This window comes from Mesoplodon densirostris, chromosome 17, assembly GCF_025265405.1.
Source record: "Mesoplodon densirostris isolate mMesDen1 chromosome 17, mMesDen1 primary haplotype, whole genome shotgun sequence".
NCBI classification, from domain to species: Eukaryota; Metazoa; Chordata; class Mammalia; order Artiodactyla; family Ziphiidae; genus Mesoplodon; species Mesoplodon densirostris.
Window position 1 is genome coordinate 18208956 of NC_082677.1, and position 20846 is coordinate 18229801.

Consider the following 20846-nt stretch of genomic DNA (forward strand, 5'->3'; position numbering starts at 1 on the left):
CTGATGTGTAGCCAAATTTGAAAACCACTGAGATTTTGCCCCTCAGTTATTAATGACTTGGGCTGGGGTTGCCATTACAACAGGAATGGACGTGTTCTTTCGTTTATATCATATTCTTCAGCAGATATTGAGCATATTATGTGCCAGATACCATGCTGGAGACTCAGATCAAACTCATGTTGAAATGTAGCACTACTGTGCATCAAAGCAGTGTGGTAGAAAAGTAGAAATGTGACGTTTTCAGAGGTCGGACACGGTAGTTAGTAGGGCATACAGATCTCAATTGTATATTGTTGGGTTGAGCAAAACCTTCAAAGAGTCCATCCAGTTGTAAATGTTTGCTTTGAAGATGATGTTATGCCCATGTGCTGTGGCTGAAGAGAAATTTTAAAAACACACAGGTATGTTTGGTACAGGTATACAATTCAGATTTATTATATCAAAGAAGCATTACGGGCTGGAACTAGTCTCAAAAGATAAAAACAGTTTATGCATTTTTTTCAACATTTATTGAGCACGCTAGCTGTTGGGAATGTGATAGGGAGGAAAACACAGGAATAGTGAGTTTCTGCCCTCAGACTGCTTATACTCCAGTGGTTTGATGTATGATAGAGTGGCTTACACCGAGAAAGGGATATGAAGAGAAAGTGCTCTCAGATGGAATAGGTATGAGGACATCAGCAGGAGGAGCAGTGAAGACTTCACAGCAGGATGTGCAATGGCCCTGGGGGCAGGAGCACCTGGAATCCACTTAGCTCACTGTAGTGGGGGTGGGGGAGGCGGGATCTAAAAATCTAAAAACTTACCAAAGGAGTTTTAGGGAGATGGGAGGCATGGCCCAATTTACTCAAGTAGAATCAGAACTGTTTTCCTGGGGGGGAGAGGTAGACGTGAGATGATGATGAGGAAGAGGAGGCAGTAAAAAGGCCTAAGATGCCGAACCAGCAAGAACAGGTAAGGGCTGGCGAGGGTCAAAGTCTGAGGGCCAGAGAGACACGAGGGCCCTAGTGCTAAAGATGGGAGGCTTTCACAGGCCCGTCTCCAGCTTTCAGCCTGTTTGCAGCTGTGCTTGATTCCTGGCTTAGGAAATGGTCATTCTTAAGAAGACAGAGAAGAATCTGAAGTAGAACTTGTTGACTGAAGCTCAGAGCACAAGGTCTGTTTTACATCCTGTAATAGCTCAATCTCTTCCTTCAGCTGCTGCTGCCTTTGTTCAGATTGATGAATTTTATTCTCTATTACTATAATAAGAAAATTATTTCAGGTTATCCAGTAGTTTTATACACAATGTACTATTTCTAGCCTCTTCTGAAAGTGCATAGTACACAATGCTGTGCCCCATATGAAAAGGATCTAGGGTCTTGTCAGCAGGAATTGATGCTTTTATGCCTTTGCTTTCTCTTCTATCTCAGGATAGAATTCTAGTATTTATCACACATAAAGCTGGTCTGTAAATCTTTAAAATTTTGTATACATTTATAACAGAAAAGGCACTTCTGTATACTTTTGAGGATTTGAAAGCAGCCACTAAATAACCTTCATGCTACACAATACCCATTTGTTGAGAGGATGCCATTAGACTATCAAGGGTTAAGGGCAAATCTTTCAGAGAAATGCATCCAATTTTTAATGTTACATAAAAGCTTTTGGTTTTATTTAGAAATAGGAATGCTTTTATTGTGGAAACTTAGAAGCTACTTTAGTTAGGCTTTATAAATTATAATATTACTCAGTGGCAACTTTTTAAAAACCTCAAAATCTTAGAATATCTGTAAACCTGCAATTAACTTTCTGGAACACTGAAAAGGCTGAATTAAGCAAAAGAGTCTTTATCAGTTGGGGTGTGAGAAGTTAAGTCTTTTAAGTTGGTTCTCATACGATTCCAAATAGTGTCACCTCCGGGAGCTCACACCCCCCAAATACGACACTATACTGTATGTACTCCCAGCTAACTTAACCTAGGTAGTGACATGTTCCAAACATGTTACTTTTATATGAAAGAAAAATAAACATACATGAAAGTCACCTACAAAATAAAGCTTTTTAGAAAAAAAATTTAAAGGCCTCTTAAAAAAAAAAAAAGGATATTCCCATAAGACATATGCAGACATTCTCAAGAAACTGGTAAAAAAACACACTATTGTTGACTATTTTTCTGCTGATTATAAATGTAATACAAAATTCAAATAGAAATGTGTAATATCAAAACAAAAATGAGAAAGGCTTGTGTATACTGAGACAGGAATATGAACTAATATTTTCTCCACAGGGAAAATCTATTTTCCTAATACATTTGCTGGAAGGACAAATACATCTGTGGAAAAGAACAGAGTTTAGGGCACTGTTTGTGTACAACTTCAGGGGGAGCCATCTGCCTTAAACTCTGTGTCAACCTGTGCCCTCCACTCCCACCGGGATGTGCAGTGCACAGCCTGCCCAGCTGTGTGTGGCAGCCTTGATGGAGAAGTCAGGTCAGACTCATCAATGTGGAAACTTAGCCTGTCTTGAAGGCATCTGAAATAGTGGTGAAAGGACCACTGTTTGTTTGATGTTTTATAGAAAGGTCAACTCTCTGTTTCCACTAGGTTTTCTTTTTCAAAAGTTTCTTGGCTATTCTTTTTTTTTTTTTTAATGATGAACTTTAGAATCAATTGATCAATCACAACCCTCCCTCTCCCATTAGATTTGAAGATTAATGTTGAAAGAACTGAAATTTATACACATCATACCAAGTGAGAGGGAGACAGTGCAGCATGGTTTATCACAGCCTCACCAGTTCCTGCTGATTTCCAAACGTGGTGCCCAAATACTTCCATTTTGCAATAAATTTTTTGTTTCCACTTTTTTAGATGAGTTCTTTTTCTGATTACAAAAGCATTGTGTGTATGTATAAAATGTGGAAAATACAATGAGCACTAAGACAAAAGAATATAATCCAGTCACCTAAGATAACTACTGTTTCCATTTATGTGCAGTTCTTTGTGCATGTGTGACCCTGGGTATATATATATATTTTTTCTTCTGTGTGTGAGGGCTCATATTGTTTTGTAAAGGGCTTTTTCATTTAATGCAAGGGTGAACATTCTTCTAAAATAGGATTTTTATCACCTGAATAGTGTTATTTTAATATATATGATAAATGTTTATAAACTTTGCTGCTCAGTTATAACTCATATACCTGCTTGAAGATTTACAAATGCGTCTTCAAACAATCTACAGTCAAAAAGTGAAGTCCCAATTTCTTCATAGTCTGGAGGAAGAAAAACATTTTCAGTTTTAATTTAAATAACTTACTTACATAGGAAGAAACACCTCTCAGAATAACCCTCAAAAAGGAAAAGCACGCAGAGCAGGCATCCCCTGCGGACTGCAGTAGCAGCAGCCTCACCAGGGAGCTCGTTAGAAATGCAGATTCTTAGCACCTTTACTGGATCAGAACCTCCAGGGATGGGGCCCAGCCATCCGTTTTTACAAACCCCCCTGGTGGTTCTGAGGGGTATGCTCAAGTTCGAGATGTGCTTGGTCTAGAGACAAGAGTAAACGAACAAAAGAATGTAATGAATGAGCTTTGGGAAATGTCTGTTTGCTCTTAACTACACTTTTTGGTTTTGTCCTGTAGAAAAAAAAATCCCTTTCAAATAATCATATATTTTACATTGTTGCCTAAAATATAGACTGTCGAGGTTTTTCCTTCTAAGACAGCTATACAGTCGACCCTTGAACAATGTGGGGTTAGGGGTGCTGACCCCCGTGCAGTCACAAATCCAAGCATAACTAACTTTACAGTCGGCCTCCCAAATATGTGGTTCCTCTGTATCTGTGGTTCTGTATCCACGGATTGTATAGTATTTTATTGCGTAGTATTTATTGAAAAAAATTCAGGTATAAGTGGACCCGTACAGTACAAACCCATGTTATGTGTCAACTGTATTTATAATAAAGTTTTTAAGCTCCTAACACAGGTTATGAGAAGGCTAAGTGTCTGTATACCTGCATGTACAAACGGAACTTCAGCGTCCCCAAGAGCTCTTTCTGAAAGGCCACATTTAACTAAACCAAACATCAATCAACACATTAAAATTACTTATTTCTTCTATATTTTACAGTATAAAAAAAGGCACTTGCTTGTTTAAGGAACAGAATTAGAGGCAAATCAAAACTAGCATAATGAATGCCATTCTCAGAGCTTAGCAGCAAGCGTGCTCAGCTGCGGGGAGTGGGGGGGAGTGCGGGTGTGTGACTGAACCTGGTTCTGAACTTGCCCGTTCTCTTGATGGTCACTCTCAGTTATGAACCTCTGGAAAAGACATTAAAACTTTCACGGAATCAGGGTATTTTACTAAAGTAATGATTTTGTGAATTACCTACCTCCTGTTGATTTATAAAAAGATAAGAGATCTAGAACAATAAATTGTATTAAAGAATGAGATAAAGGATGTGAGGGTGATCTGGCTGCGACATCTGTCACCCCCACTGATCACCAGGGTTGATTCGGCTGATCTGGCTGGCTAGGCGGGTGTCCCCTTCCTCCCTCACCCCTCCACGTGCGTCCCTCCCGAAGCTGCGTGCTCGGTTGAAGAGGATGACCTTCCCCCATAGAGGAGGACTGTTCTTGGAGGACTGTTCTTCGGTCAAGGGTATACGAGTAGCTGCGTTCCCCTGCTAGAACCTCCAAACAGGCTCTCAAGAATGAGATAAAGAAGGAAAAGAAAAGAAACAGTACAGAAAGAAAATGTGTACTTTTGTGGGGGGGGGGGGGCGGGTGTTGGTTTTGTTTAACATGTAGGTCTGTGAGAAGTCTCTATATGTAGAAATTTTCTTATTTCAATACCTGATTCTGAAGTGGTCTCATCCTTGAGTCTTTCCTGAATCAAATGAAGTTTGTCTACTATTTCTTCAAATAAAGCATTAAGAAGACCCGCTTTTTTACATTTCTTAAGAAAAGCAACTTTCACAATTGCATCTAAGAATGAAAAAAACATTTCAGAAGGAAATCGTCTGTCTCAGGACAGCTATCATACATCATTTTATGGTCACTTCTTCAGACTTTGCCTAATGGTGGATGAACATTATTAGATAATACGTACAGCACCTTGTATCTTTTCTATTAATTGTAATTTCATCATACCTCATTTTTTTTCAAGCTGAAACAATGAATGAAATGTTATAAAAAGTGAAAATAAAAACTTCTCTTAGAATAATTATATGAATAAAGATAATTTTCTAAAATTTAGCTTCAAATCTTTGAGATAACAGCCTCCCTCATTTTTTTCTGTCACAGTTGACTGTTATTATGGAATGTCTGTTTCCTTAACAGAAAGTTACAATTACTGGCTTCAGCTTCTTGGGCGGGGCGGTCACAGTGTGAGGGGTGGCATGTCATTGGATTCTGAACTCAGGCAACCCTGGCTTCTATATCAAGAGCTGTATCCTTTCTTGAGCGGCATGGACATATATACACTACCAAACGTAAGGTAGATAGCTAGTGGGAAGCAGCTGCATAGCACAGGGAGATCAGCTCGGTGCTTTGTGACCACCTGGAGGGGTGGGATAGGGAGGGTGGGAGGGAGACACAAAAGGGAGGGGATATGGGAACATATGTATATGTATAACTGATTAAATTTGTTATAAAGCAAAAAAAAAAAAAAAGAGCTGTATCCTTTCTTAATACTGAAGAGCAGTTGGACCATCCCAACCTAAGTTATAACCTAAGTTATTTTGATCTGTTGGGGTTATGATGGAGTGAATAATTATGATAAAAGATTTCTGTTCTTATAATTCATTACTACAAGTCTAGAATAATAAAGTGGGATACCAACTGTGAAATGGTACTAAGTACTGTAAGTCATATTTGTTAACAGACAAAACTTATAGCAAACCTGTGTGTCTGCCATCCTTTTCCTTCCTATCCAATGCCATTCTTTCCGGTGGCTGAAAGGAGAGAAAGATCAAGATTACTTTACACTAATTTTTTACTGTTGACATTTAATACAGTAAGTCCCCTACATATGAATGAGTTCCATTCTGAGAGCACATTTGTAAGTCCAATTTGTTCGTAAGTCTAACAAAGTTAGCCTAGGTACCCAACTAACACAATCGGCTATATAGTACTGTACTGTAATAGCTTTATAATACTTTTCACACAAATAATACATTAAAAAACAAACACAAAAAATAAAAATTTTTAATCTTCCAGTACAGTACCTTGAAAAGTACATTAGTACAGTACAAGACCTGGCACACAGGGGCTGGCATCGAATGAACAGGCAAGAAGAGTTACTGACTGGAGGAGGGAGAGGAGGTGGGAAATATGGTAGAGCTGAAGGATCGTCAGCAATAGGGGACGGAGGGCAAGCTGCAATTTCACTCACGCCTGACGTTGATGGCACAGGTTCTGGTTCCTTGCTGGATTCAATTCTATCTACCCTCTTGACAGAACGACCCCATGATGTCTGGGCAGTAGCTCTTTTTTTCTTGTCATAGATGACATCGTAGCACGGGGTTGCATTCTTAACAGCTGCTGCAGCCTTCGTGTACTGTTCTACGTTCGGGTCCTGTGCTTGAAATAAAGTTACTGTACTACTGTATACAGAACTGTACAGTAGAGTACACAAAAGCACAACCATTTGTAGAGGATGCACGCACGTGACAATGTACTCCAGACACATGAATGTGATTAGACGTGTGAATGCACGTTTGCATCTTTGAAGGTTCGTATGTAGGGGACTTACTGTATTGCATAAAATGAAGACCAAATTCAGTGATATGCTTATGGTGAAAATCATGTTCCATGTTCATATGTAGATGTAAACATCAAATGTAGTTTTGTTTAACAAAACATTAACAGGTGTAACAAGCACCTCTTGTATAAACAGGGTGAGAGGTGAAGGTTGCTGGCTCATATTAAGCTTACATGAGCTGTTGCAAACCCCCAAAACATTTTCATATGCTTTACATAGAAATAGGAATCCAGAAAATTATGAATCACAAATTAGGTCAAATGTGGATCCTGCAGCTGGGAAATACTTGGCTAGGTAAGGATGTTCCACTGCACCTATGCCTGTTTTAAGACCATAAACACCCTGTGGGCTCAGATCCTCTCGCTGATTTGGTACCCGGGGATGTGTTACAGGGGCCAGGGGACGGTCACCTCCTGGAGGTTATGTGCTTGGATACCCAAGACACATCCAACTTCTCTTTAATATTCATCATCATCTATCATTGTGTCTCCTGAAATTCAGAAGGTTAAAAAAAAAAAGACATTGTATGGAGAAACTTAAAGCTATAATGAAATTAATTCAAATTACCTGTACAGGATTGCCTGTTGAGAGACGTTTTTTCCTCCCCCTTTTACTTTTCACTCCTGAAAAGTAAGCAGAAAAGTATAAATTATGTAGGTACTGGAATCCACAAAGGAAAAGACTGATGCTGGACTACAGAAAATGTACAACTCTTATATGCCAAAGGTTATAACAAAGTCAAGAGATAGGTCAAACAGATTACATGTTTGCAAAAAAAAAAAACGACAAAAGGCCAATTTTTAAAATATAAAAAGACCTTATAAATCAATACGAAAAAGGCAATTGGGTAGAAAAACGGGCAAATGAGGAACTCTAGAGAGAGGGTTCATTAAACAAAAATAAATGAGATCACAGGGAAACAAATATAATGGATCAAAAGATAGGGGAATATACTCAGTTTCACCCATAAGTAAAGATATGCCAAGTACAACAGGTAGACTTTTTCACTGATCAGGTTAAGATGTGTAATATACAATGTCTGCAAGGATTTGGGTCAGTGTGCACTGCTGGTGTGGCCTCTTTAGAAGATAATTAGCCAAGAGTTACCCAAAGTTTCATTGTTTATACTCTTTGACCCAGCAATCTACTTACAGCAAGTCTTTCTAATAGTATTGTTACATAAAGGCACAAAGATGAGTGGAGAAAAATGTTAGCTACAGTATTAAATGTGATAGAAAAAAGCTGGAAATAACTTACATGTCAGTCACACAGAGTCTAGTTCAACTGTGGTTCAGCTATACCACTGAATAATATACACAGTGGAATACTATGAAGCCTTTTAAAAATGAGGTAAGATCTACTTATACCCACTGATAGAGAAGAATCTCTAAGATATACTAAGTGAAAAAGCAAAATATAGTAGTAGGTATGTTTCTATACACAGAACATTTTTGGAAGAATTCGAAAGAAACAACGATGGTTTCCTCTGGGGAGAGGATTCATTACAGTGTTATAATCTGCTTTTTAAAACGCATACATTCTTGTCATCTTTCCCTGTCAGTAAACACTGACTGACAGCAATGTTTTTGATAGTATTTCTGATAAGTTGCAAGGGGAATGGCTGAAGAATGGCTGAAGGGTAACGCTCTTGTTTAGAGAGCGTTGCTTACCACCACAAAATGCAGCTGGCATGACAGGGAACTAAGCCTTTTCCAAAGAGGGCCGACTCCTGTCCACAGAGAGCATTCCACATCTGGTGTTGGCAAGACTGCTCTTCTGGCAGTACACAAAGGCCAGGTAACCCCAGGTAGCCAGGACCCAATGTTCCTCAGAACGGAAAGGCTAGTCATGCATTCTTAGGAGAATTGCATTCAGGGAACATACAGCACTTTATCAGTTTTATCTACAGAAAATTCTGATAGTCTTCTTAGAAGACAAGTAGTCACAAAATTCAAAGCTTCTTACAGTGTTTTGGTTCAGTCCGCTGACTGTAGTGAGAATGGAAGACACCAGACAAAGGCTTCACTGAGAGTAGGTCTAGTTCACGAAGAAGAAAAGTTTAGTCCATTATACGGCACACCGCACAGGGACTGACAATTTTAAAAGTATGTAACATTTTGACTCAAAAATTTGTATTTTAACTTAGGCCAGTAAATCAGATTATTCCATGTCTTACCGAAGGTTTACCTTTCTTTAAACCCACAACACTAAATTTTAGAGACTTACCATTTTGAGGGTCAGCATGTTGTTGGCACAATACTCTGAAAACATGAAATTTTAAAGAGTCAAATAATTGTATTTACACGTTTCAAACATTATGCCTATTGCATTGTAATTTAAAAGGGAACTAATCTGTTTTTCATGCGAGCTTAACCTTAAATATTTATTTGTTAAAAACAAAATTGCTGTTCAAGCCTGTGTAGTTACTGACAGACATCAAGTGTAGATGGACCCTGTGCCAGCGTCCCCTGTGCCCTTGAACCTTGGACAGGTCAGCGTGCTCTCTGCAGGGGTGAGTGCTGACTACATATTTTGAACAATACTTGTTCATAGACAGCGGTCACTGAGATTTTACTGTATAAAGAAAATACCTAGAGATCCAACAGCTAAGACACAAGTTTTCATCTGACTACACAAAGTTCTGCTGACTTTCAACAATAAGCACAAAATTGCATGCATTATCTGGCGGGAAAGTAGTTTTCTAACTCAACGGGCATCTCCCCCAGATCTTAGATTTGAACTGCATGAGCTTAGAACTGATCAGAGTCCTAGAAGAGAAGAAGAAGCGGAGCAGCTAGAGCAAAGAAGTGCAGTGAGTAAACCTGAAGGAGCTGCTCAGGCCCTGTTTTCTCTCCAGCCTTTCTTCCTCCGCAGCCCCCAGTTCCCTTCCTTATGGTGCTGACCCACATAATGCAGGGTCCCCCTCACCTAGGGGAATGTATGAACTCTTCCTGTTGTACATCAGTTCCCGCCTCCTCCATGCAGTCCTCCCAGCACCCCACCCGCCCACCCCCAATCAATATTAATCTCTTCGCCCTTCAGATTCTGGTTTCTCAGCACTTTTGTTTGCCAGGTACTTAATTTTTTTTTTCAACCATATATAAAAGTGGAGGAGATGTGATGACCTCCCATGCCCCCAACCCATCACCCGTTTTCAACAATTATCAACTGAAGGCCAAGCCAGTTTCATGTAAATCCCCTCCTGCTCCCATCAGGCCACATGCTCCTACTAGTTTTGACCTTCTGGTCCTCCTGTGGGGTGATAGTTTTAGTTCACGTCTTGTTTCTCTTGATATTCTCACTATACCTAACAAGGGGTCTCGTGCATGACAGCCACTCCGAATGTTTAAATTCAATTTAAAAATAAAAGTTCACCTGATACTTGATAAAACTATGACAAAGAAGATTATTTTATGAGTCTCTATTCATTGGTTCTACTAATATATGATCAGTATTTTTTCAGACTTTAAGGTATAGCAGGAACTTGACTCCTTTTTGTTTGACCTTGTAGCTCTGCTAATAATAGTCTTTCTAGTGGGTGTTTTAGGTCTTTGGAGAAGTCATAATAAAATAAGCTCTTTGGGAAGGTAAATAATAAAAGTGAAAGAATATTTCAATCCATGAGTTTCTCAGCAAATCAAATATAAAAATATAAAATTAACATATTTACACATTTCCTGTCTAGTCTCAAGCAAGAAAATACCTGTGTAAAATCAGATTTAAAATTATTTAACAAACTTCTTTGAGTGTTAGGCTTGCCCACATTTTAGGATATATGGCCGCTAAGCTTAAAGAGGATATGGTGTCAAAGAGCAAAGACTCTGGAGCCCTGAAGCCCAGCTCTGCCTCTTACCAAATGTGTGGCCTGAGTACAAATTACTGTCAGGGCCTCAGTTTCCTCATCTTTAAAATGGGGATAATAGTACCTACCTTACTGGGCTATTATGAGTATTAAATGAAATAACATTTGTAAAGTACTTTGAAGTATTCCTGGCATAAAGTAAGTGGTTAAAAGATAAAGTAATATAATAGTTCTGGAACACATTGATAAAATTGGGGATATATGCCCACAGGGGGAGAGAAATCTACCCTCCATATAGAATTTTAAAGTATCATTTAGGAATGTAACAGATCTTACAAAAATCATATTAAAAATAATCCTCTGGGAGGGATAAATTCGGAGTTTGGGATTAACATATACATACTACTATATATATCAGTAAAATAGGTAACCAACAAGGACCTACTGTATAGCACAGAGAACTATACCCAATATTTTGTAATAACCTATAAAAGGAAAAGAATATATATATATATGGGTATAAGTGAATCACTTTGCTGTACACCTGAAACTAATACAACACTGTAAATCAACTACTTCAATTAAAAAAATAAAAAAATAAAAATAATTCTCTCATAACACTAATCCTATTATTCAGATACTATGCCTGAAAAAAATGTATATGTTTCAATGAAATTTAAAATGTATGTTCAACCAGAATCTATTCATATGCCCCAAAGAAGTGAGAAGTGTCTGCCTGGCTCGTCAACATTAGACCATCATTCTCTGTTTTATTCCATCTCATAACTTTAAAAAGGTCAAACCTAACCTTTTGACTGTTATTTCCTTCACCTTTATATGACATATTCTAGACTGCATCTACGTACAAAAAAGAGTTCGCTGAACATGACCTGAATCAATTAAAAACTGGGTTACTGATTTCTTCTGACTAAACTGTATAATGACTTAACCGAACTGACTTCTTTCATCAGAAGGAAGATCAAGTTTCTTCCTGGATAAAACAAATATACTTGTTCTGGACTTGAAATATGCCTTACCGGATCAAAGTTAACACTAAAGAGTTATTGAAAAACAAGGAGCAAGATTTCAAAGCCAAAGGCAACACAAACAAGGTCTAAGTTTCTTCAAGGACTTAATGACTGATAACTGTATTTGCTGCATAGTTTCTTTATCATTTTTAGAGGCTATTTATAGTTAAGAGGGTGGTGACAGTGATGGGAAAATACATTCATTTGGAGACAAGATGGGTAAAGCATGGACCTAGAACTAACAAGTCAGGCTCCTTTCCTGTTTACAGAAAAGAGTGAGTGTGAACTGGTTCCCAGCCTCGTGGCCACCTGTTAGGTTACTTGTGCTACCATGCCAACCAGTGCTTTCTATGAGGAAAGAAAGGATGCAGGGAGAGTAAAACCCCAAACAAAACCAACCCTGCTTCTTTTCCTCCTATGACACTTAGGGAAGGTGCTTTGAAGTTAGGTTCCCAGCTGGGCATCTCCCAATCCACATTCTTACTTGGAAATCATTTGCATAAAATTAGCTTTAAAAAATCTCCTTGTCCTTATTCCAATCCCCCAAACGTGGCTTTAAAGCTGTTTTATTAAATACCTGTAAGTTCCTTTAGGTACACCAGCTTGTAGAACTGCGTGGTCACTCTTGGCACAGAAAAAGTGGTAATTCTTGAGACAGGATTTTAAATCACATCCCACGGTGGCTCCTGTTTTCCCACAATATGTGCACTTCTACAGAAGAACAGATTTTACTGAGTAAGCACCTGATTTTTCAGAATCTTTGTTAAAATTTAACATTTCTAAATTTCTAAAAAGCAGCGTTGGCAACACTGTCCAGCTCTAGGCAAGAGGTTCTGTTGGGGACACTGAGCCTGTGGCCAAGGTCAGCTCCTGGCAGTGCCACCAACAGCTGTGTGATCTCGAGCCAGTCCCTTCCCCTCTCTTAGACCCGAATTCCTCCCTGGGGATCACAGTGCCTGCCTTACAGAGGCACTACTGAGGAGACGTGAGAGAAAGGAAGTGAAATGAAATCTCTTTGGCATCTATGTAGAAAGGCCAAAAATGTAAACAAAACAAAACAAAAAAAAGCCCCTGAGGAATAAGTTTTTTTCTTAGCTCAATTCATTTGATCTCTTTCTTTTATATATCAGTCTATTGGTCTGATAGGAAGGTGGCGTAGACATGGCTAGGAGGAGAGTACGTGGCCACAGAAACCTGTTTGGGGGAATCTGAGCCATGACCACAGCTGGTTTATATTATGCTCTGGCTGAATGACATGGGCGCACAATGAAACCACCTAGCAAAACAGGAGGTGACAGCTCACACAGTATCCCAAGGTCAGCACAAGCAACTATATAAATAAAGGAAATTTAATTGCGGGTGAGAAATTATATTGTGCAAAAGGCAGAATTTGAAGTCAGAGCACAAAGAATGATCATTTAATGTTGGGGGGCCATCTGACTATATGTATAGGAAAGAAAGAAAGTTAGATCCCTACCTCACAATATATTCCTAAATAAACTCCACGTGGATAAAAGCTTTAACTATATATAAAAAAAAGTATTTTTAAAAAGCTGCAAAAAATTATAAAATATAAGAGAAAGAAAAAAAGGACAGTATTGAGGCTTTCTAAGCAAGGCAGGAGACACAGAAGCCACAAAGAAAAAGACTGACAGATCTGACTATATAAAAAATTTAAGCTCCACTTTTAAGGTGATAGATACCATTAAAAAAAAAGGAAAAGACTGTTTGCTGCATAGTAGATAAAGGGTAAGACTCTGATAGCCCATAGAAAAATGGGAAGAGAAGAAATACAAACGGCTAATAAAGGGTGACTCATTGAAAGACTACAGAGTAGCTGTGATGCAGCAGGCCCTCTTCCAGGACGGGGAAAACAGTGGTGGATAAGGTACCTGCCTGCATGAAGTTAACTTTCTTTCTAGTGGAGACAATGATCAAATAAAGCAAACTTTAAAACATAGCGATACACGCTTTGTAGAGAATTAAGGCAAAGTGACAGAGTGTCTCTGGGTCTCTACTTCAGATTGGGTGGTCAGTGATATAGAAGGCCTCTCTGAGGAGGTGATATAAAAGCTTAGATTTTAATAATAATAAGAGCTGCTAGTCTGCACCAAAGCAGGGGAAAGGACATCGTAAGCAGAAGGCCTTATGTGCTCATGGCAAGAATGAGCTTCCCCACTGGCAAACTCACAGGAAGGGCGAGAGGGATGGGTAGTGTTGTTGGAGCAGAGAAGAGGCAAGGGGGACAGTCTGAGCTAAGATCCAAGGGGTAAGTGAGGACTGGGTCATGGAGGGCTTGCGAGCCACAGTGATGAGTTGGGGTTTTACCTTTGTGCAATAGGAGCATAAACCAATTCATAGTTTAAAGATACTGTTCTGGCGGCCGTGTGGAGAATGGGCTGGGGAGGGATAGGCAAGAGAGAAAGAAGGACAAGTATCTGTAGTGTTCAACAACAGTCTGAGAGAGTGAGGTCACACTTCACCACAGTGTATGAGTGGCAGTGAGGGAGAAGAGGATGCAGGGTCCGTAGGGTGATGCTGATGGACCCGATGCTGGGCTGGGGTTGAGGAGGGGATGATGGCGGACAAATGGTGTGCTGTTTACTGAGGAGTGAGCAGGTTTGGATGGATCGTGTGTGTATGAGTGTGTAGAGGATGGAACTATTCTTTTCCGGCCAGTTTAACATGAGAGGCTATTACCTATCCAGGTAGGTATGTCAGGTTGGTCATCAGGGCTGGAGATAGAGAGTCCCGGCATAAGAATGGTATTGAAGCCATGGGAACTGGATGAGGTCATGTAGGAAGGATGTTCAGATTGAGGAAGGAGCCCAGGAAAGAGCCTTGGGCACCCCAAACTGTAGAGGTTGAGCAGAGGAGGAAAAACAGCCAAGGCACCTGAGAAGAAGCAGCCAGAAAGGTAAAAGACATCCTAGCAGTGTATGTCCAGGAAGTCAAAAGAAGGAACTGCTTGAAGATGCAGGGCAGGGACCACTGTGTGATGATACTGCTGACAGGTCCACTAAGGTCAGACAAGTGACACTGTAAGTGACCAGCTCTTTGTGTATAAGGGAGAGTTTTTTTTTCTTTTAAAAGATGACATGATCAGTTGATCATGTTTATATGCTGACAAGAGTAATCAATCAGAAAGAAGGGATACTGATGTGAGGGGTAGAGGAAAATGCAAGAACCTAGTCCTTAAGGAGGGAAGGAGGACGGCTCCAAAGCCCATGTGCAGGGTTGGCTTTGACAGGACGGAGCTCTGAGAGTCTGGGGACAGGCTGGTGGGCACTGGTTCGGACAGTAGGGGTTCCTGTCTAGTCGCTTCCATTTTCTCGGTAAGAATCTGGCAAAGAAATGTACAACACCAGGAGTGAACCCTAATGTAAACTATGGCCTTTGGGTGTTTCTGATGTGTCAATGTGGTTCATCAGTTGTAACAAATGTCCCCTCTAGTGGAGGGTATTGATAAAGGGGAGACTGTGAACGTGTAGGGGCAAGGGGAATACAGGAACTCTCTGTACCATCCCCTCAGTTTTCCTGTGAACCTAAAACTGCTCTAAAAAAGTTTATCCAAAAAAAAAAAAAAATCAGGGATAGTCATCAACTTGGCAAGGAGAAGTTGGGGTGGATCAAGGTTTTAAAGAGAGATGATAGGATATGAAAGAGTAAATGTGGAAGGTGGAGGATGAAGTGCTGATTGTCTGTTTGAGGTTTATGGCCATGAATCTAAGATCAGTCAAAACATCTGTGGGTTTTTCTCCGGTTAACTGCTCAACTGCCAGCACTACTCAGCTCCTGCAGACATCAGACAGACACACTTCCCCAGGCTGGGGCTTTGCTCAGTGAGTAAGGAGGGTGTCCAGGGGGTTTGCAAGGGAGTGACTGCTGTGCTGGACCATGGCCAGGGATCACTGAAGAACTGCTGGAGCTGGGTGAGCCAGGAGGATTGGGATGATGACTAAAGAGGGGTAATGTTCAACCTCTCCAGTGATCAGGGAAATGCAAGGTAAAACTTTTTGAGACTGGCAAAAATTAACGAGGTTTGAGATGTTCATTTTCGTCAAGGGCTGGGAGAAGTGCTCTTTCATCCGCTACGTACAGAAGCATAAAGTGGTGCAGTCTTTCTGGGGGACAGTTTGTCAGCATGTTTCAAAGATGTTAAAGGGGATTTTCTTTGACTCAGCTGTTCCACTTCTAGGAGTGTGCTGTACAGCACCGATCAAACCAGCACACGAGGATAATGCACAAAGATGTTTCTGCAGCATTCGCTATTACAGTGAAAAACAGTGTCAGCTCATTATCTAAGGGCAGGGAATGGCTTCATGCCTTCCAGTACATCCTATGGAATTCCATGAGGTCAGTGAAGAGAATGCCAGGGACAGTCCTATGCTTATGGTTTCATGAATGTGCCACATCTTCTTTCTTGCCTTCCACACTTTTGCACACCCTGTTCCCTCTCTCTGAATTTCCCCCTTCCCCATCCTCATTCCCCCCGACATTCCCAACTAGGAAGGCTTCCTGAGCCCCAACTGTGCTGATCTGCCTGCTCACTGAGCGGCCCGTGCTGACGTTTCTCAAAGCACATCAGGCGATGTGGAAATTGCCCATGTATATGCTGACATCTTGCAAGGACTAAAAAAATGTTTGTTCCAGGTTACTAACCTGACTGTGGATTGTGGTGGTGGTTAGGGTGTTAGTGCTCACGCTGGCTGTACCGCTGATTAAGCTGCGAAGGGCCTGTCACGGAGGGAGTCTACTACAGCAGATCCAGTAGAGCAACTACTCAACATTCTTCCTTCCCAGGGGGAGCTGACCCCAGCTCTGAGGGTAGATCCTGATTAGTTATGGTTGCCTCTAGCAATTGGTGCAGAAAGAGGGGTGTGGCCTAATTAAACTTTCAGAAGGGCTCTTAATCCATGCTTGGGGATGAACTTTCTCTTGTGATAGGAGCAAGAAAGCCTGATGCTTCAGCTGCTGCCTGTGGCCACCCTATGATCACAAAGGGACCAGCTGATGTGGACAGGAGAGCGGAAAGGATGATGAACCCTTGATGACATCATTGAGCCACTGAATCAACCAACCCTGAAGCCAGTTTTTCCTCTGGCTAAGTTAAGAAAATAAGCATCCCTTTTTTTTTTTTTTTTTGTGGTACGCGGGCCTCTCACTGTTGTGGCCTCTCCCGTTGTGGAGCACAGGCTCCAGACGCGCAGGCTCAGCGGCCACGGCTCACGGGCCCAGCCGCTCCGCGGCATGTGGGATCTTCCCGGACCGGGGCACGAACCCGTGTCCCCTGCATCGGCAGGCGGACTCTCAACCACTGCGCCACCAGGGAAGCCCCCCCCCTTTTTTTTTAAGCCAGTTTGTTCCTTCTACTTATAGCCAAAGCATTCTAACTCATATCTACTTTGCCGATGAAGCATATTGTAGTTTATTTTAAAATATTAAAATATTCAATTGAATCTAAGTTCCCAATATAGGTCCTATTTCTTTCAGCTCTCCACGTTGCATCTCTGTCCCCTGGTTTATCAATCAAATAGACTTTCTTTTGAAAGCATCACCAAGGGTCTGTTCATCTGAGTAATAAAATCATTTATACTTACCAACTTCCTTCCTCTCTTGATTTCTTTCTTTACTGATTCCACATCAAAATTTCTATCATTATTAGACGAATCATGATCCTCACATTCCACAAGTGCTGAGGAATACAGCTGCAGATTGGGAAAAGAAAAAACCCAGAGTATGCACAAAGTAATGTTGAAAGCTGCAAGTCAGAAAATGGTACCAAAAAGTACTCACCAGGAGTGGAAGATGGGTTGGGTATAGAACAGTGCCCACCTTTTGGCGTGTGTAAGCAGATCCCAAGTCACCCTGCTTTTCTTTGGGAGTTGTCCTGATCCCCAGACATGTTTTATACTGCATAACCCTGACCCCCAGCGGCTAACTGGACCTGGTCGGGGCCCTGACCCCAAGCTGGGCCAGTCAAAGTCCCTATCCTAGGGGACTAAAACAGGCTCTGAGCCACATGGTCAGAGCAAGTCAGTCAACAAAGAGAGGAAAACAAAAACGAGGGCTAGAGAGGATATCCTGGGTTCCTGATGGCTTCCCAGCTCCTGTTTCTTGTACCCACCTCTGTGCCTGCCTTCAGGAGCCAAAAAATGCCCCTGCAACTTATTGCAAAGCCCCTTTTATATTTAGGTTGGCTCGAGCTTTAAAGTTTCTTGAAACCAAAAGAATCCAAACTACCTCTGAATGAAAGATCAACATTACACATACACTTAAATAATAAAGGGCATGAAAAACATAAGATAAAAAATTTTTGACACTGGCACAGGCAAAGATTTCTTATAAAAAGCAGAAACTATAAAGAAAAAGTTATTAAGTTGGAATTCACCAAAATTAAAACTTTTTGCTCTTTGGAAGACATTGCTAAGAAAACAAAAAGGCAAGCCAGAAATTGGGAGAAAATATTCACAATTCATATATCTGACAAAAAAAATTATATTGAGAATACAGGAAAAACTCTTGCCACTCAGTAAGACAAATAATTCAGTTAAAAATGGGCAAAAAACCTGGACAGACTCTTCAGAGAAGGAGAGTTACAAATGGTGAATAAGCACATCAAAAGATGCTCAAAATCATTAACCCTCAGACAAATCAAAGCCACAATGAGATACCAATACACACTCACTAGACTGGTTAGAATTAAAAAGACTGAAAATACCAAGTGTCAATGAGGGTGTGGAGCAAATGGAACTCTTACACGTTGTAGAAGTGTAAAATGATGCAATTACCTTTAAAGTTAAACATACACTTACTTTATGACCCAGCATTCCTCTTGTAGGTATTCACTCAAGAAATAAAAGCATTATTGTCCACATTTAAAGAAGGCAACAGTATACAATGGAGAAAAGACAGTCTCTTCAATAAGTAGTGCTGGGAAAACTGGAGAGCTACATGTTAAAAAAATGAAATTAGAACACCTTCTCACATCATATACAAAAATAAACTCAAAATGGATTGAAGACCTAAGTGTAAGACAGGACACCATAAAACTCCTAGAAGAAAACACAGGCAGAACACTGACATAAATTGTAGCAATTTTTTTTTGGATTTATCTCCAAAGGCAAGGAAAACATAAGCAAAAATAAACAACTGGGACCTAATTAAACCTAAAAGCTTCTGCATCAACAAACCATTGACAAAACAAAAAGACAACCTACTGAATGGGAGAAAATATTTGCAAACGATATGACCGGTAAGGGGTTAATATCCAAAATATACAAACAGCTCATAAAACTCAACATCAACCTGATTAAAAAATGGGCAGAAGACCTGAATGGACATTTTTCCAAAGAAGACATAAGATGGCCAACAGGCACATGAAAAGATGCCCAACATCACTAATCATCAGAGAAATGCAAATGAAAACCATAAAGAGGTATCACCTCACACCTGTCAGAATGGCCATCATCAAAAAGGCCACAAACAAATGTTGAGTGTGTGGAGAGAAGGGAAAACCTCCTGCACTGATGCTGGGAACGTAAACTGGTGCAGCCACTGTGGAGAACAGTGTGGAGGTTCCTCAAAAACATAAAAATAGAGCTACCATGTGATCCAGTGATTCCACTGCTGGGTATATATCCAAAGAAAATGAAAACACGAATTCGAAAAGACATATGCACCTCATATGCTCATAGTAGCATTATGCTCATAGTAGCATTATTTACAATAGCCAAGGTATGGAAGCAACCTAAGTGTTCATCAACAGATGAATGGATAAAGAAAATGTAGTGTGTATATATGTATGTATATATACACACACATACACATACATACAATGGAATACTATTCAGCCATAAAAAAGAATGAAAGTTTGCAATTTGCAACATGGATGGATGTGGAGGGTATTATGCTTGGTGAAATAAGTCAGACAGAGAAAGACAGATACTGCATGTTATCCCTTATATGTGGAATCTAAAAAAATTAACTAGTGACTATAATACAAAAAAAGTGTATGTCTACATGAAGACACATATTCAGATCTTCACAGATTTATCCTAGTATCTTCAAACTGGAATTAATAATATGTCTATCAACAGGCAAGTGGATAAACAAATTGTGATAGAGCCATACAACGAAATACTGTGCAGAAACAAAAAGGAACAAAATACACATACAAGAAACAACATGGATGAATCTCCAAATACTGTAATGAGCAAAAGAAGCCAGACACACAGAATACATACTGTAGGATTCCTTTCATGTGAGATGAGAAAGACAGGCTCAAGCTATAGAAGCTGGGGTGGGGAGGAAGTGGCTGCAAGGAGGCATGAGGGAACCTTCTGGGGTAATGGAAATGTTCTACATCTTGATGGTGGTGGTGGTTACGTTGGTAAATACATGTCTTAATACTCTCTGAACTGTACACTTAAAATGGGTGCTTTTTTTTTTTTTTTTTTTTGCGGTACACGGGCCTCTCACTGTCGTGGCCTCTCCCGTTGCAGAGCACAGGCTCCAGACGCGCAGGCTCCGCGGCCATGGCTCACGGGCCCAGCCGCTCCGCAGCATGTGGGATCTTCCCAGACCGGGGCACGAACCCGTGTCCCCTGCATGGGCAGGCGGACTCTCAACCACTGCGCCACCAGGGAAGCCCAAAATGGGTGCTTTTTAAATGTAAATTATACTGACAAGGTTAACTAAAAATAGCAACTTAACATTAACAGTATATTAGAATAAAACATCACAATCAAATAGTGTTAATCTCTGAATGGTTTAACAGCAAAAAATAAACAAGCACATAATTGATTACTAACAGATTAAAAGGAGAAAATTTGAGACATGAAAACCAAATGTAACCTGTGAATCGGAATCTTTTGTTATAAAGTTATTAGGACACTTGAACCTGAAACCTGGGTGGTTTGAGGATTAGATCGTAGTAATATATTAATGTTAAATTCCTGATTTTGATGGTTACATTGTGATTATGTGAATGTCCTTTGTATAAAATACATAATGGATTATTCAGGAAAGATAATGCATCATGTCTCAAATTAACTTCAAATGGTTCTGTAAATGAAAATAATCAATAAACAGTCTATAAAAAGAATAGAAAAGAGTTTTATTTGAGCCAAACTGAGGACTACCCTGGAAGCCCACTTCCCAGATTACTCTGAGAAACTGCTCTGAAGCACTGTTTCCAGCACAGTTTTATATCTTGTCAGAACAAAGAGCATTAAATGAGTCAGGGTTACATTTCTTCAAGGTTAAAAAAAAAAA

General features: G+C 40.2%; 1 protein-coding gene across 2 annotated transcripts in view; it reads right to left on the reverse strand.

The window, feature by feature from the left end:
• Positions 1-406: 406 nt before the first annotated feature.
• Positions 407-20846, reverse strand: part of SETDB2 (SET domain bifurcated histone lysine methyltransferase 2) — an 89178-nt gene continuing 68738 nt past the window's right edge. For both annotated transcript variants that reach the window (XM_060079694.1, XM_060079693.1), the window contains 8 exons: positions 17171-17278; positions 12148-12281; positions 8967-9001; positions 7308-7363; positions 5880-5931; positions 4832-4963; positions 3179-3250; positions 407-1241 (listed from right to left, as the gene is read on the reverse strand). In XM_060079694.1, the coding sequence (XP_059935677.1) occupies positions 1099-1241; positions 3179-3250; positions 4832-4963; positions 5880-5931; positions 7308-7363; positions 8967-9001; positions 12148-12281; positions 17171-17278 (732 nt within the window). In that variant the 3' untranslated portion in view covers positions 407-1098. The remainder of the gene's footprint in view (positions 1242-3178; positions 3251-4831; positions 4964-5879; positions 5932-7307; positions 7364-8966; positions 9002-12147; positions 12282-17170; positions 17279-20846) is intronic.